Here is a 24,446-nt window from a genome sequence, read left to right on the forward strand (position 1 = left end):
TGTACCTGTTTGCTTCATATCACTATGTGATAGTTATCACTTTAAAAATGTTAGTAAGGCAAACCTTGGGCTACTGTCTTTCTCTACCCTCAGAAGATGCTGAAAGTCAAGAAAATAAACCAGACAGATGAATATTTAGACAGCTTTGATGAAAATGTAGTAAGTCATATCAGGTGGTGCAGTAAAGCTAATGACTGAGACTTCTAAAGATTTCTAATTATACCTAATTTCTCTTGCCAAAATCTGTGAAAAGTCTTTGAAAGCTGCAGGAGCAAGACTTACTTTAAATAAAGAAGAAAAAAATGCGCAGTGGTCTAATAGATATTTTGGAATAGTGAGAAAGAAATATTAAATAGCTGTTAAGGAAATGGCAGTTGCAAGTAGAGTTTGTCTGTTTTTCACAGAAATGCTTCTTTCCTTCCCAAGGAGCAGTGTTTGCCCACTGCTTCACAAAATAGGTATTTGTGTTTAGTAAAGAAATTATGCTGTGCTGCACATTGAGAAGATACTCACTTCTGCTTTTCGGAGCAGTCAATTTACATAGATTTGATTCTTCCACTATTTTAGCACTTGCAAATATGCTTTTTTATTACACATAACATTCTCTAAACCTTTCAAAAATTGTCCTTCAGTATGGATCAGATCACCTTTGCAATAGCTAATTATGTATATGCAAAAATAATTCCTTCAATTTAAATGTATTTTCTCTTATATTGAAACAAGCCCTTCTTTTCAGAGGTGTTGTACGTGACCTTTGTAATTTTCTGGTGCATTTCTTCCATTTCTGTAATTTCTTCCCCTCAATTTCTCAATCTTCTAGTCTCAGTAAGCAAGCACTGTTTTTTCAAGCATGCATCATACCATTGATGTGTGAGCATTTTTAAATATCTATGTTTTAAACATCCATTAATGGATTTGGAATAGGTAACTGCTCCACAGCATTTGTATAGGGCTTGATGGCTGTTCCACTCTAATTTAGTTTTGAGACTTTCACAGAGTTCACATCCTTATTTCCTTCAGTTCCATTGTAAATACTCCATAATTTATGTGAAACAGTTAAAATTGGAAAGCAAACAAACAAACAAACAAATAAAAAAACCCAAAACAAACAAACCACAAACTGTCTGTGGATTTGGCAAAAGGGTTTAAAGAAGAGCTTTAAACATCTGTCAGCCTTCTTTTTTGTATATTGGTAAGGCTGTAGTGGCTAGTATGCACGTATTTGTGCTGTTTCAGTGTTTGAGAGAATCAAAACACTTTGGTAGCATAATTGCGGATTTGCGTAGATACAGATGACTGTATATCTTATTTAGGTTCTTAATTCAAAAGACAGTAAGTTTTTTTTCTAGATGCCACACACAGAACGCAAACACCATACTCCAGCTTTCCAGAGAATGTACAACACTTTTTTTTTTTTAAAGTCTGTTTATTCAAGAGAGTTACTGATCAGAGCACTGTAGTACATACTTAAAAGGACATCACTCTACATTTAGATGCACTACCGACTCAATTAAGACTGTAAGTGATTGAAAAGCATTTAACCTAAGTGTAATCATGGCATTTTAATGTCTACAAGGAAGGGCTGGATAGGAGGCTCAGGATGATAGGAGGCTGATTGTGTTAAGTTTTATGGGAAGGCACTTAGAGCTATGTGTAGAAAATGCTCTTGGACATTGATGTGATGATTATCTTCTTTTGATCTCACTTCATCCACTTTCAAGAAAAAAAGTGTTTACTATATATCATATTGATATGACAGTCACTGCAGTACTGGTAAGGTTTCACAAAATTCACTGAGGTCCATTCATTCAACTCCTGGGCTTCACTGCAGTTTTCCAGTCATCTGACTTGCTCATTTTTACTGTTCCCTGTTAACAAATTGAGTGGTGTTTGCAGTGACTGAGTTGAATACAGTTATGGGAAGAGTTACTTAGCATCACTGGTGCTTACTGGGCTCTGAACCACCATGTGAGCTGTTCCTAAGACACAGACCCAGATGCTGGTAGGAGTCAGAGATGAGACCTGGCCACACTAAGGTGCTGACTACTGGGCTGTGAAGCTCAGTAGCATGTGGAGGAACCCTGTGTGAGGGGTGGTAAAACTCAAGGTGCTTTGTGCATGATTCAACGTCCTGACAAAATTCCTTGTTAGAGTAAGGTCCCTCAAAAGGTAGCTGTGATCTCAAGGCTTACATAAGGCCCTGGATTAATCTAATCCTTAATTCTTCTGGTCTGAATTCCTCTTTCCTCATTTTAACTCCTATTTAATTTTCTCATTTACTTTCCTCTTTTTAAGCAATTAATGAGGCATATCTTTTCTGAGGCTAGTCACCTGAGGCTTTTTTTTTTTACTCAAAGGAGGAGGGGACACTCCTTCAGTTTTCAAAGCTCTGAACTATTGTATTCTCCATGGTTTTAGGAGATAAATCTAGAAATTAAAATACTTATTAATATGGAAGATAATGTAATTATAATGGACTATTAAATTACTTCTAAAATGTGCCTTATAATCAGTAAAATTTCCAAAATTGTTAATTATTGAGGAACTGTACAAGTATTAATGAAGTACACTCTTTTGATTTACATCTATGCTCTTTCCATTGATGTTAATACGTCTGCAGTTCATCATACTCCTTTTTTCTCCTTTTGCTGGCGTAGAAGAAGCAGCAGCTCCATAGGTGGTAAAGTGAGTGGCAGAATTGCATTTCAGCTGTCTGTATTTCAAATAGTTATATTGAAAAAACTTCTGTCTTTGTAATGCAGAAGCAGACAGTGCAGATAGTTTGGGCATTTGGAGCTAGCTGCTATTAGTGTTTAAAAGCCTAGACTTTAGTAATCGTTATCAAAGTTGCTACAAACTTCAGCAACTCTCCTAACATGATAAACAGTGCACCTCAAAATAGAAATGTTATGTAAGCTTTAACTCTGTGAGATATAGAGTTGAAATACAAGTGATTGCACTGAAAATTCACTTCATTTTGAAGCTTCAAAATTATATAATATTTAAATATAAATCTTTTACAAACATGCAGAGTTATGAAGAGCAGCAGTTTTCTAGATGAGCAGGACTGTATCATATCACTTTTGAGTCCAGTTGGAAACCTGCAAGGATTGCTTTATTGTAGATAGCAAATAAGTGAATCTTTGCTCATGACATTTTTTCTGAATGATAAGTTCAGGTGTATTGCAACAGTAAAATATTTTTCTTTTAATTATCACTGCTTTATGAAAGAGTACTATTTACTTCTGTGTGTATCTTAGGGAAGAAAGGATAACTTCCAAATTGCTTTCAATTTTGTTAATCTGTTAGCTGGGATGACTGATTAATCAGATTGTACTGAAAAGGCAGTAGGAAAAAGTAGAAGTTGTATGCCTCCTGTAGAGGACACTGAATTCAGCAGAAACAGCAGCTATAGGAAGGAAGAACTAAATCTGGAAGAAGTAGTACTAAAATGTAAGCGCTGTAGTACCCAGTAGTAACTTTCAGCATCACCACTTCTTGTGCTGATCTCTATTTCTGTGAGGGGAAGAGTTTACACTTTCTGGGAAATCCCAGCCCTGGCTGTATAAAGGGGTAGTAAAAGCTCAACCATGCCATGAAAATCTCGTTTAGGAAGGGGAGCTCTGTGATTGTAATACCAAGACAAGTAGAAGACATGGATTCGGGTTTTTCTTTATCTCCCATCTCAACATAAAATTCTCTGTTTACCAACGTATGGAAGACTGGCTGTTAAGCCAGTCTGATATTTACAAAGGAATTCAGTTTTGTACAGACTGCTGGACTATAAAGAGCAAGACAGGATGAGAATATCTACATGGCCCCCGCTTAGCGGGGATGATGCCTGGACTGAAGACCCTGCAGCAATAAATGGTTTTATATTGATCCTGAACAGTCATTCAATGAGGCTGCATCCCTAAAGAGTCACTGATACACGAGCTGGGACTTCTGACTTCTTTCCCAGTACCCTAACCACTAAGCTGGACAACCATGCTTGATGCTTTCTCTCTCTTCCCCATGTTTGCCAGCCCATGTAGGTAGCCTGTGAAAGGTGGAGCAAATTCAATATGAGTGACATGGAGGATCTTCTGCTGCCCCACATGGCATATAGAGTCCACTGTGTTCAACTTTGTTATTCTGCAGTTGAATAATAAATTGAGTGCTAAACAGACAGCTAGATTCAGGTGTGGCTTGGGAGAAAGGCCAGCAGCCTGTACCTCCCTCAGCACTTAAGAAGAAGAAAAACTTCCAGCAGGGCGAAGGAAGTCACTGTATCTGGACTTGATATTTCCCTTGATGGCAGAGCTCAGATTGTGTCAGCCTTCTCTAACAGCATCTCACGCTTACTCAGGCACCGCATGAATCTTCTCCTACCATTCTAAATTCACTGTGTGTACTCTTAACCCAAGGGTGTGGACTTTTTGGTGAGGAAGAAAAGTAACTAGACATCATAAGGACAGAGGAGGGAAGTCAGATTCTCTTCAGTAAATACAAATAAAATATGGAGATATTTCTGAGACATTCTGTTACCATGTGTAGAAACCCATGTATTTGAGATAGATTGCATGGTTATATTTTAAACAAAGTATTTTTAAAACCTCACTTGTGAAGGAATGGTTTCTAGATATAGTTTAAATATATAAGAAGGGTGAATCCTTGTTTCACTGAAATCAACAGAAATTTTCTTATTTAGTAGCATCATGATTTCTTTTGCAGATTGCAATTCTATTTAGCTCAACGGAAAGCGGGAACATTCCATGTGTTCAGTTGCTTTTCATGTTTTTAGATGCCTCATTTTAGGAAAGCTTAAACGATTCATTAGGAATTCTGTGGGAATTTTGCATAAAATATCAAGACTGGCTCAGGGGTGAGGCAGTTGAACTTAAACTGGAAAAAATTAACCACTAGTTTTCCAGCCTCTGAACATTTATATTTAGCCTGAATAAAAAGTTTTTGTAGATGTTATTTTTGCTTTGATTTTTTTTTTTACACTTTAGAAGAAAAATATGTCATGTAAAGAAACGTAAATGTTCCATTATTATGAAACAGAGCTGACAGGAATTAGTGTGCTTTGTATTTCTGTTTTGGAGAGGTTCATTTTGCAGTCTGAAAGAGAGCAAGCAGTAAAATTGTTTAACAGACTCTATAAGCCATTTCCAAAAGGAGATCTGACTAAACATTTTAGCATAGTCTCCCCTTAGCCTCATTGGTCATTTATATTCAGATAAGTCACACGTGGGAAGAGAATCTCCAAATAAATTCTTTCTGTAGTTGAAAATGTTTTTAAATATTGGAGTTCTTGAGTTCTCTATGTTACCTGCTTTATTAAATCAGAGTTCTGCTGCATCTGTTTCCATGTCAGTGCCTGTTAGACATGTTATTTGAGCTCAAAAGTCATCACGCTCCAAGCTATTCTGAAATCGTATGTGGAGTTTCATTTAGTATTTGAAGCTGAAAATTTACTTTTAGTAAACCAGAGCTTTTTGTCTTGCAGATGTTTTTATTCAGTCAGCCAGTGCAAGCCTCACACAGGGTATTGCTAAGAGTTTCCTCAATGCACATTCCTCAGATCAAACCCCCGGGTTTTTATTGATAAATTGATTTGCATTTTTCACCTTGGTATATGCTGTCCTGGAGGTGTGAGTAACCCCGAAACACACACTGGGACACTACGTGTGTATAATCCACATTTCTCTTACAGATTTCTGTATTTACAGTCAATGTTTAGTATCCTCTTTATTCCCTCCCCTACTCTGCTCCCGTTAGCTTCCTCATCTTATCTTAGATGTTTTACCAAGAGGTTTCCAAGTGTGCTGTGGAGACCTCAAACATAGTTGCTGGAAGCCACAAGAGCAATGGAAGGTAAACCTGGCTTGAGAACAGGAGGCATGATACATGAATCTGTACAAACCAAGCTTGTATTTACCAGGCTTTTAAAGTTAAGTCGTGACATTTGCCGACTGACTCAGCCTGCAACCCTAGTGCCTAGTTGAGCTGGGGATATTCACAGACTGACACAGCTTAGGTTATCATTCATAAATAAACTGCTATGACTTGCAATTTTACAGAGCACAAATCCAGAAAATGAACTCTCTAGAGTGTCATGTCAAAGACTACCTAGTGTTCCCACGTGTTAATCGTTTTCCCATAATACGCCCTGGGAAGTATATCACTGGTTTAGTCACTTCCCAGCCAAGGATATCTTGTTCTCTAATGATAGTGGGTTTTAATTTTGTGAACCTAACAGTGATTTGATCCTCGTATCTGTGTGATTGAAGATTTAGTGAAGCGTGACATTGCTAGGTTTGAAGCTTCCTTTTGTATATGTCTGACTGATGATGTGTGTAATACGAGCAGTGCAGTGTCGCAATTGGTTTTAACTAATCAAAGCTTCTGCTGTTAGAACTTATGCCCCTGTCCACATATTTCCCAGCTGGGTCTTCTGCTAGTTCTCATGCATGTGCACATGTAAAAGCAACTAGATCAGGGAACTGATCTGCCTGAAAACAAATAGTGTTTTTGCTGAGTTAACTTTCTGCCTGACCAATCCTCTAGTATCACGATACAAAGAGATATTTTGAGGTTAAAAAATGTACTTTTTGCCTTTTCTGATAAAGCTTAGGGATTTAAATCAATCCCCAACATCAGCTTCATGTAGCATTACCTTTTATTCAGACTCATGTGCAATTCTATACCAAACTAGCTCTGTACGGGTGTTTCATTTTTTAATATTTGAGAAATTGAAAAAAGGGTCTATAGCCAAATAACTGGTATGCATGTGCCTGAGGTGTCTGTCCACTGCGTAAATATTTCATTATTACAGTTCCAGTGTACTGAAGAACCAGCAGCCTATTTTAATTTTAATGCTGCAATTTATTTCAAGTGTCTTATTTAGTCCATAAATACCATGCTTTATTTCTTCACTAGACATCAAGACATTATTTAGTATAGGTGTTTCTCTGAACTTCGTACGATTTTGTTAGATCTAAAAGCGGTTAGAGAGAATTGTCACACTTGGGTCATTTGTTGTCTCAATATATGCATTATGTTTTGATTACAGTCCTCACCCTTTCTTTTCTTGATCTCTAGTATAATATACAAACAGATCAGTACAGAAGTTGTGATAACGTCTCTGCCAAATCATCAGATAGTGATGTCAGTGATGTGTCAGCCATTTCCCGAACCAGCAGTGCCTCACGCCTCAGCAGCACAAGTTTTATGTCAGAGCAATCTGAACGCCCTCGGGGCAGAATCAGGTGAGTTTTCAGAGCAGCTTCAATTGTATCACACCCCCTCTTTTGTTTAGTGACAAAATACAACCAGAAAATGTTATGCACATATGAATTGTCTTCCTCTGTTAGCCTAAGATGACAATATTTGTGCAGTTGTGCATCTAAAACAGAAAGCGAACTTCCCATGAGAAGATGACATTAATATATTTGCGGCAAGCGGAACTTGAACACACATTATCATCTCTTTGGCTATGAATCAGTGTAGTTTGTATGCCAATAAGGTATTACAGCAGAAATGCTACTAGATTTTTTTATCTAAATAATTTTCTGTCCTAAAAGCTCTCTTTTTCTTTCTTTCAATATATTTCTTTCCCTACTTACCTGCTTTTATTTTGCTATTTTCATCCGTATGATAAATTACAAGATTTGAAACAAGTATTTGCATGCTAATTTTGATACATCTGGTTCAAAAATAGTTTTAATTCATTTGTATTATCAACAATCAAATATCTGTTTCATCCTTGGTAATAATCTATTCTCAGTTTAGTGCTTTTTTAGATACACAAATTGGTTCCTGTCTTCCTTCAACTTGATGACAAAACTCCAGAAGCCATAATGGCTGTAGGATTGGCTTGGTAGTCTGTGATTGTATCTACCAATGTCTGAACTGTCAAAAAATTGACTTCTAACTGTTACAAGACACAAGAAGAATTAGGAACTATAAAAAAAATTATCCAAATAAATCTGATAAAAGTCTGGATGTCATCATTTAGTACTTCAGAATACTTCTAGACAGACTCACTATCCCAGAAGTTCAGTTGTACAGTTTTTGATCTTTTTGAACAGAATAGGATTTTTTTCCCATAAATATATCTGTGTTGAACAGATTTCATCAGAAGTGATTCTTGAGTTCAGAATGATTGATCACAAATATCAGAACCAGGAACCACTAACTTAATGGGAGGCTGGAAAAGGGAAACGTAGGGTCAAATCCTTGCTCTCATTAAGCCTCTTCCATTCTAATAAATAGCAGAGCAACTTGGGTGCAGGATTAGCCAAACTAGTGTAAATAACCAAGTGCCTGCAATGGGAGCTTCAGTTCAGCTTCACTCTAGACCCCTAAAGTGAGATGTAAGTAGAATTCAGGTGCCTTCCCTTTCTGATACTGTCCACAGAATCCATACCTCAGAGATTAGACATTTTATTTGCTTGCTTTATTTTTTTCTGAATTCAGGGAGTGCTTTTATGGTGAACAAAATGTGTAGTAATAATATACACTGCAGTTCATTCAGTAGAAATATGAGGAAAAAATTAACACATTCATAAATTACTAATAACTGAATATTTTTTTTTCCTCTAAGCTGGCAGTGGTTTTGCTTTGAAAGACCTGTTAAAATAAGGGAGACATGCCTAATGTAGTATCTTTTCAATTAGCCTATTTCAACCGTTAAATGTGGAGGAGTGAAATTTAAAATAATTTTGATGTTATGTTGGAAAACATTTTATCCAGCAGATTAACATCCAGCGTTCAAAATTTTCTATTTGAGTTGTCCACACTTATTTTTGGATGATTGCATATCATTGCTATAAAAAGGTTGAAGTCTTGAGAGACCTGCAAAAATGTTGTATCGTGGGAATTAGATATCAAGAGAGGTCAGAATGAAAGGAAGTTGGGTCTTGAAGAAAAGAAAAGAATAAGGCATTTTGCTGATGATCAGAGACAAAATCAGCTTCCTACCCTCCTGTATCTGTATGGGTAGCCTCTGTCACATAGTCTTTAGTTAGTTATTTCTGACGCTTACTTATTACATGGAAAGGAAGAGTTAATTTGGGGAAAGATTCGACTGTATTATAAACAGTTACTTCAGTGAGATTCACACTGTTTAACCTTAAAAACTATATATCTACAGTGCAATTCACATAAAAATTGGGGTTTTGTTGAACTGTTTGTTTAACTTTCATAAGCCATCATTAAAAAGAAAACACCTATATTGTCTTGGATGGTTCACCTCATCTTCAGAGACATAAGAGACAGGTGAATTGTCCTTTTCTAGCATTAATTGTTGAAGGAACCTTAGATAACTAGTTTAGATGGGTTGCTTTAGTTTTAGACATCTAAAGTTAAATGGATTCTTTCTCTTAACTGCTAATCTTTCTTTAAGTTCAAGGAATTAGAAATTTGAAGTTCAAATTTGATTAGTAATTTGAAGTTCAAATTTTATTTTTGCTTCCAAGGAACCTGGTGTTAATATATACCAAGCAGGATGGGATGGGATGGTCAAGTAGGAGGGGCAAGGAAAAGAGCATTTCTTAACTTCCTGTCTTCTGTCTTACTGAAACCACATATCCAACATCATCTTCATTTGGAAGTGTGTCAGCCCAGTGGCTGTGGCAAGTGTGTGAGTGTAATGTTAAGTTTAAAGAACAGAAAGTTCACTGAACTGCCTTTTTTTTATGCACCTGCTTTTGTTTCTCAGATACCTTCTGGATATGAGAGCTATGAGGAACCTAATAAGCATATAAAAACTCAAAGGAGGTGGCCCGGTTTTAGCCATCTTGCTAAACTAAGTAATTCAACTAGTATCCTAAGGTGCCTTTTGTATCCAGAAGAAAAATACACAAATTGTATGCAAGCAAGATTCCTGGTCTGCATCACCTTTGGAAAGGGTGTCTCTGTCTCTTTCTCCATTGAGTAGAGGAAAATGAATCCTAGTGTTGTTGACCAGCAAGCTAAGTTAAATTAAATGGAGAAGTGTGACTGGAGAGTACTCCAGGGTTCAGATTAGTAACTAAAGTGAAACTGTGCTCCTCTAACATTTCTACATGACCTAAAAACACTGGTTAGTTGTTCATATTGAGAGCTATGCTGTCAAATTTCTGAATGTGAAGTGTGCCAGCTTAAGACAGCAGTAGTTTTAGTTCATGTTGTTAGTCAACGTAACCCCATCATCCCTCATGTTAATGCATCTGTGAAAAGGGATATAAATTAAGCTCCTAGACGTATGTCCTCTTCAGGGCTGTCATTAAGAAAGCAGACTTCTTTGTGTTGTAATTTTGTACAAAATGTCATTACTTTTACTGTGTTGGAAGGACCCAGGTTTCAGATCATAGTGAGTGTAGTTTATATCCACTAACTTCACAACCAGTTCTGCTAGCACAAACAGCTTCCTGACCTTTCCTCCCAAATCGTAACAGAGGAAATATCCTTTTAAAAGATATCTAATGCCTCTTCCCCATCAATCTAGGCAGAATCAATCTCTCTCTTCTTTCTCAATTTTGAAGGTCTGAGATTCTATAAGTTCAGACAATGCATTCTGTATTATCTTTTGTGTATAAATAGTTATTTCTTTATTCAAGCAGTAAAGATTTTAAAACCTGAAAGCACATATTTTATCTTGTGACTCTAAAGTGTATGAATATTAGCTATAAATGTATAACAATTAATGTTTTTATCAGCATTTTTAAATTTTAATGAGTAACTCCTTCAGTTACATTGTATTCAAATTACATTGTACTTTTCATAGTGTACAGCTTTTAGAGAATAAAACACTATCTGAATAGCAAGGATAAAAAGAGTTGATGCAGAACACCACAGAAATGCTGTGCATCTTATTTGAATAGCTAGATAACACTCTAGCTGTTCTTGGGTCAAAACTCCCAAGTTTTGTAGTAATGGGAAACTTGAGCATGCTGAGGAAGTTGGGAACTTAGGGAGAATTAAAGCAAATTTTCCCTTTCCTTTAATCAATGACAAGACTGTGTCTAAACCTTTTAAGGCAGGAAACTAATTTCATTCCTATGGTATATTTGTACTTGAATTACCTGTCAGAAAGCTGTGACATAGCATCATAGAAAATACCATTACTTAATTTTCAGTCTGGAGATTTTGTTGATTAACACTTGTAATAGGCTGCAAGAGGGACTTATGATTGATGCAGGTTCTAAATATAAGTATATAAAATAGCTTCTTCATTTCTAATTTGTTTAGCATTTTCAAGTGGATGTTGTAATAAGTGGCTGTGCATGAATAAACTAGTCTGCATATGAAATTATTCCAAACATCTTTCATGTTTCTGAAATGAAACATGATTGACTGCCATGCTCTCTAGTGGAACTGCAGGCAAATATCAGGAGTTTTTCTTCTGGGAACAAAATGTTCTGGAACTTTTGACTTGAATCAGAATCAGACTTCTGACTTTGGCTTGCCATAGCATTTGGAGTTGGTGTGTATTTCATGACTGAAGTCAGATTACCAGTCGTTCTTTATGCAGGTTTGCTTTCATCAGTCATGGTCTTTATGCATTCATAATATAGTGAAGCAGTACTTTGTGCCTGCGTATGCTGCAGATGTTACTGTATGTGACTCAGGAACATTTCTCACATCCTAAATGAAGCAGAAGGAAATTCTTCATGGTTTAATGCAAATGATTGATAAGTAAGAATCCATGTTAAATACATGGTGATTAATCAGCACCATATGGGCTTGATCAACAAAGAAGGACATTTGCTCACTTCATTAAAAATTGTGCCCAATGATGTCATTGCATCATTTTTCATGAGAGACCTGTTTATGCAAAGATACCAAAGATACTTGGAGTTCTTTGTGATGTCAAATAGGGAACTGTCATGCATGGTGGAGGTGAGCTGAAGGTTTGTTTCCATTCTAGAGGATTTAGCAAGTTGGCTGCCATAAGATGTTTCATTTAAATCTGATTTAACAAAATCTGCCAAGTATATGAAAGACTAGAAACTACTTTTAAGGTGAATTTCTCTCCATGTATCTGGATTTCAAACAAATTGTCCCTGCATTAGGAATATCACAGTTATTCTTCATTTCAAATATGAAAATCACATCTTTAGTAATAACATTATTTAGTATCATCAAATCTTTAGTAATAATTATATTTAATATCCTAATAAATGTGTGATGTACAATAATATTATTATGTATGTACTGTATTTTCATCTGGTTTACATGTATTGCTTAATTGAATGCTTAAATTTAATTGAAATATTTTAAATGGACTTAGCAAAGAAAGAGGATACTATAATAGGTTGTAACAGTGGACTTAAACCAGTCCTAATTTATTTCACATATTATACTGAACCACTGAATGCTTATATCACAAACATATGTGCTTATTGGGATTCAGGTATGTTCTCATGGAAATGTTCTCAGGTATGTTACTGAAGGAAAGAACTTATTTGGTTCTTTCTGACAGACCTGTTCATCGCAATTTCCAGAACAGCATATACAATTTCCATGTAGCTGTTATTCTTTCAGAACACTAGAACTTTAGCACTAGTACACGTAAACTTTGAATCAGAAACAATGGAGGAGAAAAGTAACGACACATAGTCAAGTGAGGAAGTGGTTGATGAGTTGGAAAGCAAAGGATGCAGAGTGATGTAGACAGGCAGGACCTCTTAATCAACAAAACAGGACAGAAGGGAGCCCACCCTGAGGGTATGCAGACAAATAAGGGAGGTGCTTGAGAGGAGAGAATTTGGGGGAAGCTCTTAAACCTTTTACAGGAGATCAGCACAACTGGGTGGCTCTCTGAATGGCCAGTGTGCTAATGCATGGGGAACAAACAAGAGAAATTAGAGATACATTGTGCAGCTGCAGGGCTATGATCTCATCAGGATCACAGAGATGTGGTGGAATAGCTCACCTGACTAGAGTGCTGCAATCCATGGAAGAGGTGTTGCCCTTTATGTGAGAAAGCAGGGAGCTCTGCTTAGAGATAAGTGATGAGCCAGCTGAGTGTTTATGAGTCGAGATTAGAGGAGCAACCAATGTCATGATGTTGTAGGTGTCTGCTGTGGACTTTCTGATCAGGAAGAAGCAGCAGATGAAACCTTCTTCCAACAACTTGAAGAATATTCACTTTCACAGGATCTGGTTTGCACAGCGAGCTTGAACCATCTTGATATCTGCTGTAATAGCAATGCAGTGGGGCACAAGCAATCCAGGAGGTTTCTGGAGTGCAGTGAGGGAAAGTCTGAAGCAAGGACTCAGCAGTGGATGGTCAGATCAGGGAACATTTAAACTCAACATGTACAAGTTGTTGACACCTTACAAGATGGACCCATGAGTACTAAATGAACTGGTGCTGACCAGTGTCATTGCAAGGTCACTCAATAATCTTTGGAACATCACAGCAACCAGGTAATGTTCTTGAAGACTGGAAGAAAGAAATTCACTCCTGTCTTCAAGAAGGGCAATGAGGATCTGGGGAACTATAGGCCTGTCAGCCTCAGCTTAACCCCTGGGAAGGTGGTGGAGCAAATAATCGTGGAAACAATTTCCAAGCATACAGAAGAGGAGGATTATTGTGAATAGCCAGCATGAATTTACAAAGGGGAAATCATGCCTGAGCAGCCTGATAGCCTTCTTTCATTAGTTGACTGGCTTGGTGAATAAGAACAGCAAGACATTCTCTATCTTGTCTTTAGGAAGAGTTTCAACACTCTCTTCCAAAACATCCTCAATAGACAAACTGAGGAAGTACACCTAGGTAAGCGAATAGTGAGGCAGATTGAAAACTGGCTGAACGCCAGGCTCAGAGGGTTGTAATCTGCGACACAAGAGTCCAGCTGGAGGCAAGTCATTAGTGTTATATGCCTCAGGTCAGTAGAGTGGCAGTATTGTTTAACATCTTCATTAGTGATTGAGATGATGGGACAGAATGCACCCTCAGCAGGTTTGCAGGCAACAGCAAACTGACAGGAGTGGTTGATAGACTAGGCAGATGTGACACTATTCAGAGGGACCTTGACAGGATGAGAACATGGGCCAGTAGGAACCTCATGAAGTTCAACAAGGGAAATGTAAAATCCTGCAGCTGGGGAGGAATAACTCCGTGTACCATTAGACACTGCGGGCTCACAGCTGGAAAGCAGCTTTGCAGAAAAGACTCTGGGATCCTTGTGGGCACTAAGTAGAACCTGAGCCAGCAACGCCTCCTTGCAGCAGAGAAGCCCAACACCATCCCGGGCTGATTAGAAAGAGTGTTGTCAGCAGGCTGAGGAACATGGTCCTTCCCCTCTACTCAGCTCTAGTGAGACACATCTGGAGTGCTGAGTCCAGTTCTGGGCTCCCCAGTAGAAGAAACATGAAGCTACTGGAGCAAGTCCAGCAAAGGGCCATGAAGATGAAAGGGTTGGAGCATCTGTCATGAAAGGAGAGGCCAAGAGAGCTGGGGCTGTTCAGCCTGGAGAAGAGAAAGCTCGAGAGGATCTCATCAATGGGCGTAAATGCCTCACAAGAGAGAGTAAAGAAGACAGAGCCAGACTCTTCTTAGAGAAACGATAAGAGGCAATGGGCACAAACTGAAATAAAGGAAATCCCACTTAAACATAGGAAAAATCTTGTTTTCTGCAAAATTTATTGAACACGGGGACAGGTGGCTCAGAGATGTCGTGCAGTCTCAATACCTGGGGATATCCAAAACCCAACTGGATATGGCTCTAAGCAACCTGCTCTCGTTGCCCCTGTGCTGAGCAGGAGAGTTGGACTAAACAATCTCCAAACGTGTCCTCCAACTTCAACTATTCTGTGATTTTGTGAATAATGTACTGGGTAGGTGAGTATGCTGTACCTGAAAATTACTTATCATTCAAGTCAGATTGGGGTTCAAGCTAAATGAAAGTAAAATTCTTGTAGAATGCAAAGTAGATGACAGTTAGGAAGTGTGAAACAACACAGGTGACAGGAATTAAAAGTTGTTTCATCTGTATTTAACTCCTGAATTTTTTCTCCTGCTTTCACATCACCCGTTGTAGGTGCTGACCCTTTACCTCACTCCTAGGCATACTCTACAACTAAAGTTGCTTTTATCAGAGTCAATCCTCTGTAATCGTAGCACACTAGATTTTATTGTCCATCCTTTCCTCAGGGTTTCCTTACAGTTTATTTCAGTTTCAGATCTTACTCCATACATGCAGATCTTCCAGATCTTAAACTTCAGCTTTATTTGGTGACACATAGGGAAGCATTTGGACAAAATTCAGTCCTGTTTTGTTGTAGATGCTGTCTGTAAGCCAATTCTCCCTACATCTGTTCTATCCTGTGTATAAGAACATGGGCCTGGAAGGGACCTCTGGAGTCACTGAATGTAGCCTCTGCTGTTGCAAAGAACTGAATCACGTTAATGCATTTTCAGGATCCATCTTTGACTTAATTGGTTGATTTTGCTCTCACTGACTTATTTTAGAAGGTTTTCTAAATTTAATTTATTTGATGCTCTGAAAACTTCTTTCAGTTACAGGGTAAATTTATTCACAGAGAGTTTAAACACATAGTTCACATTTGTCTCTGTGCCAATAATAACATCTTATTTAAATAGGTTTTTCCTCCCTTCTATTTACTCCCTGGGGCATCATAGCAAGCAATCATAGCTCAATGGTTTAACTAACCATTTTTTTTTACTCAGTTACATATTACATCCTTTCTGTTTTGTTGGTCATCCTATCAGCCTTTCTCTGCCAGTTTCCAGTTTGAATTAAGCTTTCTTGAATTTGTGTGACCAGTAGTGTAGATGAGGTCTTCTGCACAGTTTCACTAATTCTGCCCTAACCAACACATGAAAGAATCCACTTGCTTTTTTCATAACTATAATATGGGTTGTGCTGGTTGTGTTTAACAGTTGGCCCAAATAGTCAAAAACTGTAACCATCTCAGAAGCTGTGCCTTTGGAGGCATAGTTACAGCTGGATGGTTTCCTCAGTTCCGTGTGTCTCCTTCAGAGTACTTTCTCCTTGGATATTGAGGATGCATGAAGAGCTAGCTGATACCAGTGTGGACCACGGCACAGTGTTCTCTTCAGCACCCTGCTCCTGGCCTTTCCTCTGCAGGCTCTCCTTGTTGCTTCAACCAGGAAGAAATCTGAGAAAATTTTTTTCTATCTCCTTGCAGTTTTGATTAGCAATACTGAGAGAGAAGAGCAGGTGAATTGAAATTAGCTTTCAGAGATAACTGTAGTTTCTAAATATCCTTAACTTTTTGTACTGAAAAGGAACTCTCTGCTAATTAATGAATCTGCTGTTCATTTCTTTCTTTTAAAAGGAATTAACTTACTAAATTTGTGTGTGACCATGACTGAAGATTTGCACTAAAAGTCTAAACGTCACTATGAAACTTAAGGTAACACAGCTAGTGTATCATGCCATTTTAAGTTTTTGGATCCGCAGTTTTTGCCCAACTCCAACAATTCTTACAGTTTGCCAGCAGGGATTAAAAGTACCCATTGCTATGTTTATATTAGCATCTGAGAAAATAACCTAATGTTCCTTCTGCTGATGGTACTCTCATGCAAGGAGCTAACTAGAAATGAGGCTATTTAAATATTTTCTTTTAAAAGCATTTGGGAACTTTCCTAGTTACTGTGACAGGTCTGGAAACTCACACTTCTGGAGGAGGAGTCTGCTGGTTTTATGTAAATGTAGGAGACTCCCTAGCACAGGAGAAGGTCCCCGTCCTTATGCTGTTGTACTTTTTTCTCTTGTTACTGTGAAGCCAGTTTCTTCAAACTCTTAAGGTGATGAGCTAGCAAACTCTAAGCCAGGCAAAGGCTGCCAGTGGCTCAAATAAGTCTTCTCCCTTCCCTGCTTCTAGACCTGCCCAGAGACGTTCTGCTTGGAGTTCATTGGTTCAATTGGTTCAATGATAAGTGCTGACTGGCTGTTTTTCTGTGCTTGTAGCTCCCTCTTTAGTAATGTTTGTGCCCATAGATCCCTCTTTCTTTTGAGAGTTTCATTTCATGCTGCTTATTATGCTGTTCATTTACATAAAATGCTCAGTGTCTTTAGTGCGGAGCCAGATGAAGTAACTGGAGGTTTGTCATCTCATTGAAGACAAACAGCAGCATTGGTCTGGAGATCTCTCAAGGAGAGGTAGCCAGAGAGCACTCTCTGGATTGGAAATAGATTTTCTCCCATTGGTTTTCCATCCTCTCACATAGTACTTTTGAGCTAGTTTAATGCACTTTACGCTGATGATGGAGAATGGAGTAGAGAGCATCTGAAGGGCCTTCTGGCCTCTTCTCAACCTTCCCAATAGTGCTGCCTCTTACCATCATAAATGTATGTGATGTGACTTCTGCAATAAAGTTGTTCAGTCGTTCACGAACCCTCTGTTTATACGAGGGCTGCATCCGTCCTTGCCTGCTCACTAATTCCCTTGAAATGCAGCAGTACTGCACCAAAGAGCCAGCTGAGACAAGTTTAACTTCATTTCGTGACAAGGAAAATATAACACACCAAGGCTTTTCCATGCATTTCAGTTGATGTGTCTGAGGTCTGTGGTGAAATTAAGAAACCCATTAATTTAATCTTAATTTAAAAAGTAATTAAAATCTGCATATTGAATTTGTGCTACAGTGTACAGGTTTAAGATTATTTACTCATAGAAAAAATGAAATGTAAAACCTTTTAATAATTATTGTAAATATTGTGGAGAGAAATAGTGGAGGAAACAATAAAAGAACACTGCAGCTTATTGATCAATAAAAGCAAATCACCTGGAAAACGGAAACAAATTCATGGCTAGTTTCAAACTGGCTTTGTGTGGAATATTCGTTATGCCACACTCATGGTCTAAACCTAGGAGAGGATCCTGAATATTATGGGCTTTTTTGTGCCTTATGTATGTTTAATCCCATGTTCCTTATGCAAACTTGTGTAAGGGTAAGGTCACGTTATATAAAGAAAGGATTGAGCCATAAAAATTTGTAGTGAAATATGCAGTACTGTAGCTTAGCTTGAGAGAGATCCATTTGGGTGTACTAGGCTAAACTGGATGTTCCTAATTTTTATGGCTCTCACTACTGGTGTTCTGTATGAAAAGAAATAATCTAATTGTGCAAGATGCTATCAACTCAGATCCTTCTCTGGTAAAGGAGACATTGTCATGCACTTGGACACATGGTGATTCCTCATTCTAGGCTTTTGAGGGCCTTCAGAATGTCATACTAGAAGACATAGTAGATTCATCTTGTACACTATGTGTGCTGCAGCACTGCCTAACAGATTAAAAAAAAAAATCTTATTACTTGCATAGCTCCTACGTGCCTAGCTGTATGCCATCAGCTGTTAATGATAACAGTGTTCTAGTAGTGTGCTCCTCTGGGTCTCTTTCTCAGTAAGAAGTAGTGTTAGCAATATATGAAGGGCCAGATCCCAGTGACTGCAAATCTCCCCAGCTCCACAAACAGCAGTGTGACAATATCAGTGTGCATCACATTGAAAATCTGGTCCTTAATTGGCATTTTCAAAAGGCTATTTCTTGCTTTTGTGGTTAAATTCTGTCACGTGCAGCGTTTCAAAACATCACTGTGGAAGGTCTGTTGCACATTTCTGAGGCCTAAAGTACCGCACAGTCAATTACATACCTGTAGCAGTACCAGAAATTATGAATTCTGCTGCATATATATTCACATATGAATGAGATCATCCTTTCATATGGGAAATTTTAACTCCAGATTATTATACATTGTCACATTTCTAAAGAATCTTGGACTAAGTTCTCATTTGCTATTCATCTTCCATATTGTGTTTACTTCAAAGCCTGCATAGCTAAGCACTTGCAAATTTGTAGATGGCTGCAGTTGTAATTTATCAACTGGACCGTGGATTTTGAGAATTCATACATCAATATGATTTTTTTAATCAACTGTCAAAGCCACAGTGCAAAGGCACTAATTGAAACAATACTAATTTCTATTCATTATATGAACAGGCATGGTTTTGGGGAGATAATAATGAAGTTGTCCTCTTTTCTGAAGCTTTCTTTTCATTTTCATTATTTTTAGTGGTCAAAAGGATGAGAGAGTTAACAATTTATTTTTTAAATTATATCTCTGAAAATTAAATTTAACTCAGGAGTATTTCTTGACCTGAGTATTTCTTCCTCATGACAACTTGTAGGTCCTGTAATTTTCAGGTACAATTTTTTTTTTAAGGTGACTAGGCTGTACTTCACGTAAGTATGAAATCCTTTATATTCTATATGAACAGGAATCTCTCCTTTCTAAGGAAGAAATATGAGATACTAGAACTGAGCTACACTAATTAAAGTAATTTATAATGCAATAATATATTTATTTTGTGCTTAAATGTACAGATAACAAAAAGATTATCAGAAATAACTGATTCTTCCTTCTAATTTGAATAATTAAATCATACTGATTTTAATAGCTATTACAGTTCAGAATCAACTTTCAAGCCTCACGCTTTAATCAAAACCTACAAGATTAACTTTGTGGTTTTGAGTTACAGTTCAGTAAGCTATAACTGAAAAACTGTGTAATGTTTATAAGCATATAAAGTCTCTCAACTTTCTATGAACTAAAATCTGTTTTCTAACCACAATATGTAGCAACTGTATTTTATTATCATAGAATCATAGAATAATTTGGGTTGGAAGGGACCTTTAAAGGTCATCTAGTCCAACCGCTCTGCAAGGAGCTGGGACATCTCCGACCAGATCAGGTTGCTCAGAGCCTCATCCAACCTGGCCTTGAATCTTTCCAGGGATGGGGCCTCCACCACCTCTCTGGGCAACCTGTTCCAGTGTTCCACCACGCTCACTGTAAAAAATTCCTTCATTATGTCTAGTCTAAATCTACCCTCTTTTAGTTTAAAACCAATACCCCTTGTCCTGTCAATATGGGCTGTGCTAAAAAGTTTGTCACTGTATTTCTTATAGGCCCCCTTTAAGTGCTGAAAGTGTAATATAAAATCTTATACTATTATCTGTTACATTACAGTCATCTAGTACTAGATTGTTTCTAAAGGTCAAAGTTTTTTAACCTGTATAATTTTTCACTTAATAATACATTAAGTGGAACTGAATTCTTAAGTTAGATAAAAATTTGCTTGTTTCTTTTGTTGGCCCTTCTTCAAACATGTCTCTTGCTAGTGGGAGCAATGCAGTGTTCCTTGGGATTAAATTTATGGAATGACTTTCTGTTTCTAGAACCTTCTGTGGTCCATTTAGACTGGTGGGTGGATTTTGTTTGCTTCTAAGCAGGAAAGAGAATTACCTTAAACTGCTTCACCTTAAAGAAAAATCTATTGCTAATTTTCATTCTTTCCTGGAAACACTGAGCCAGTCTCTTCACCATTTTTTCTCATGCCCCAAAAATAAAATAATGCAAGTAATATAAGAGAGACTTTGCTGTAGTTTGATTCTTCTCTTTTACCTAGCTAGCTTCCACAGAAATCCAGAGTTGTGCTTTGTGCGACCCAGAGATTCTAATAGAGCAGAAAAGCATAGACTTTTTTTTTTTTTCTTGGATATCCTTTCTGGTTTAGCACCACAGACCCTTAGAATTTAGAGTAAGGAAGGAGAGTGTTTTGCAGAAGCAGATCAGACATCCAGCTTAGAGAGTCATCAAAACAGAAACTCTATGAGTTAACAGCCAAGTTTGACCTAGTTGTTGAGGCCAGCTTCCTCTTCATGGAAAGAAAGGAGATTTTGGTTTGAGACACTATTTCAGAGCTCAAATTACTGGGATTCCACGGTGAACTGGGATCTCAAAATGTTTAAATAGTCATTTTGTACAGTGAACATCAGCAAGATAGCCAGCAGAGCACAGTGCTGAGGTCTCTCTTTGTACTGTTTGCTTTTGTCATGTTGACATGCCATTTGTACTAAGATGGATATTTGGGGAGACTTTGCAGTGAATTGAACGTTTGAAGCGTTTTTTTTCATATCGGCAAGCTTAGCTGCATGTGGGGAGGGGAGAATACATGGAGAGATGATTAATAGCTTTTTCTGTTGCACAGCAGTAACAAGCAGCAGTGAGTGGCATTCAGCAGTAAGGGGAAGGGAAGGATAGTGGGATACAGACTACGCGTGCAAGAAGAACCAAATGGTTTCAATGAAGGACGTGTGAGCACTCCCCACAACCACTGAAGGGTTGCAATTAGTGATTTGTACTCAGGTTCAGTGAAGTACATAGCCTGTGCTGTGCCACACATGCTTTGCTGGAAATAAAAAGATTCAAGTCCATGGCAGCACTTTTGCTGAATCAGATTGTTAAGCACCTGTTTATATGTTTTATTCTGGCTGGCTGGACTTCTATGTTGCATTGAGCGCTTGCACTTAATGGTCAAACACTTTTCCATTCCCATTAGCTTCAGGAATTAGACTCTCTCAACACTTGTATTAAAAAGCTAGTTAAGCACATGGCAATACTGACCATCTGCTTTGATCTCCCAAATATTTAACGATTATTTATTTTTAGTTTTAAAATACAAGCTATTAAAGTCAATATTGGAGCTGACATATTAACCTGCTTTAGCTTTCGTTCAGCATGACTAAAACAGTAACAGAATTCCTGTTTGGTATAAAAAAATAATGTTACAAATACCAGAAGACAACCTCTGTGTTTATGGCACTAATTATATTGCTGATAATTTGCCTGTGTATTACTGTTTCTTTGTAGTCAAGGTTTCTGCTGTAAACAAGACATTTAGGGTCACTAAGTAGAGACTGATGTTCTTATATAATGTAATAAGCAACGCTTATTGTGCAGTGGCTTCAGTGGTTTATGGTTCTGTGTTCAAATACTGAGTGAGATTAATTAGTTGATACTGTGATGGAGCACATCTTTCCTCCCATAAGTAGAACGGGAACATCCATAATGTAGCCAGTGCTGCTGACAGACTGAAGACTTTCTATGGGTCTTATTACTAAAAATAAACAATAAAAACCCTCATTGGATTCATAGCTATATGTCTGCTATGTTTTCAGAAGATTTCTGTTCATCTTGGAATTTTCCATTGCAAAGTCTTTATTTAAAAATAGAATTTTTAAATTAACACTTTACTATGTGACTGGTGTTAGTGTTTTTTCAGTCCAAAGAGTCCATCTCAATATTAATGATGCAAGAAAGGCATATGGGGTAGCATTATAAGAAGCAGTATTTTTCAAAGCATAGGATGCTTTAAAATCGTCAGTGAAAATTAGCTGGTCCACAGTTGTTAATCAAACTCCTACCGCAAGGATAGAATGAGGTAAAAGCAAGACCACCAACAGTGGGTATTAGATTCAGTCACTTTTTTTGACGTAGGCTTTCCACATTTGGTATGCTCATTTGCACTGTCTTGCATCTGTAAGTATGTGTGTGTATCCCTGGTACGTGTTTGCAATAGTGCTATGCTTACAAAAGACATACAAGTATTACCTAAAACATGGAGGTTGATTAAAAAAAAATTATCAAACTCAATCCAACTTTAATACTTATCACAGTGAAAAGACCATGCATACCAGATATTTTGGAACAATTCAATTAGTGGAGTGTCACAACCTAACAGCCCCACACTGCAGTCACCTCCTCCACTGTATCTCCATGATCTTCCCCTACCAAGAGCATCCAGCTGGCAGAACAAAGAGAATAGATAACTACTGAGATCCTATAGCAGCCTTTCTTCAGCAGGGCACCTTATTTAATATATCTCTTCTTGGCCTAGTTATTGGACTTCACAAAACTTGTAAAACCTTGGTATCTTCAACTTCTTCCCAATGGAACAATTCTGGTTGAAATTCACCACCATGAGTCAGTAGGGGAATGAGTGATAGAAGCTGTAAGGATTGAATAAGCAACCCAGGAAACAAAGCTAAAAGCTCAGAAATTTCATATCTGAGTTAAAAAATTAAGTTAGCAAATTTTTGTCATGTTTTTGAATTGGAATTTTATAAGCGAAAAAATAATTTGCCATTCAGAGAAGAGTGTGATAAATAGCACTTGAAACTCTCTGACAAGTCTCTGCTCAAGACAGTGATACATTTTTACAAGCATTAGTAAATTGTAATGATTATTTAGAATATTGTACTCTAAAATATATTAGCATAATGGTAGCATTTTAAATTTGGATTCAAAAAGCACACTAGTTCATCTTTCTGTTTACAAGCTGGGAGTTTAACTGTTTTGTGTGCTGAACAAACTGATACCTTTCCTCAACTTCCTCCTAGAGAAGTAACTGATGCTTGTCAATACAGAGAGGTCTTTGAAACGATTACACTACTCTTCAATGTTTTACACACACTGAAAGTTCAAGCTGATGGAAAACTTGTCAACCTTCAGTGTAACTGTGTGGAGTAGTAGTGGTATGACTGCTACTTCGCTTAAAAACCAACTATTTAAAATTGAGAAATATGGATGTAAGACCAAAGACTCCAAGCTAAATTGTCTTGAAAGATGATGCAGTTTTAATATAGAGCAAAATGCAACACATGGCTGATGCAAATTCCCCAGCAGAGTTAGCAAAGACTGAGAGCTTCACAGATGTGGACAGTTGTGTTCTAGCTGTCATCAGATCTGAGACACAAAGGAGTATCTGTTGAAAACTTGGTAATAGTGTTCATTCTTGCAAAGAGAGGTTATTTATGCAGCAAAAAGCCCAGTCAAGACTTTCAGGCAAAGCCATAGGCATTAAACCTCTCTAGGAACCTTTTCAGCATTGGTAGCTTTAGAACTTGGTTGTCACATCTGTATTCCCAGCTGTCTGAGAAGAAGGGAGTATGTCTACTTCTTTCTCTGTTTTTGTATAGCAGCATGGTTGACATACTCTGTATGTGTTTGTATGTTTGCATAGATAGGTGCATGTGCAATAACCTATTTTTTTTTTTCTTTTGGCTACTAGTATAAAGCTGTTAAGTTAAAAAGATAGATGTTTTTGATAGGGATATATTTAGATAAAATTATGTAAAATTCTTCCTGATCTAAATGACTTTATGTTGGCAATAAACTACCACATTGTGAGCTGGTCAGAATTTAAGAAAATTAAAAGAATATAGCTGAGGACAGGTTACCCAAACCATAACACAGCGTAAGAAACTCACATAGAAATAGACAGTGGGAAGAAAAGTAAGGGATTTTCCCTACTTCTGGATAATCCCTGCCATAATATCTGAAAGTATTTGTCTGTATTTTGCAGTTTAATTCCCTTTTTCAATGGATACAATCACATAGTGCATGCACAGCTCTTCATATACAAAAGCTTTATCCCAGCATATAGAATTGTTAGGATTGGAAGGGACCTTCAAAGGTCATCTAGTCCAACCCCCCTGCAAGGAGCAGGGACATCTCCAACCAGCTCAGGTTGCTCAGAGCCTCATCCAGCCTGGTCTTGAACGTTTCCAGGGATGGGGCATCCACCACCTCTCTGGGAAATCTGTTCCAGTGTTCCACCACCCTCATTGGAAAA

The 24,446-nt window shown here is 37.6% G+C and overlaps 1 protein-coding gene across 34 annotated transcripts in view; it reads left to right on the top strand.

Annotated features, from left to right (window-relative positions):
* Positions 1-24,446, top strand: part of RIMS1 (regulating synaptic membrane exocytosis 1) — a 338,013-nt gene that overhangs the window by 259,013 nt on the left and 54,554 nt on the right. For 24 of the 34 annotated variants that reach the window (XM_086745687.1, XM_086745652.1, XM_086745655.1 and 21 more), the window contains one exon: positions 7,087-7,253. The exons of the other annotated variants lie outside the window; for them this stretch is intronic. In XM_086745687.1, coding sequence (XP_086601813.1) covers positions 7,087-7,253 — 167 coding nt within the window. The remainder of the gene's footprint in view (positions 1-7,086; positions 7,254-24,446) is intronic. 34 annotated transcript variants of the gene reach the window in all.

The sequence above is a fragment of the Chlamydotis macqueenii genome, chromosome 3 (genome assembly GCF_036417535.1).
Source record: "Chlamydotis macqueenii isolate bChlMac1 chromosome 3, bChlMac1.mat, whole genome shotgun sequence".
Taxonomy (NCBI): domain Eukaryota; kingdom Metazoa; phylum Chordata; class Aves; order Otidiformes; family Otididae; genus Chlamydotis; species Chlamydotis macqueenii.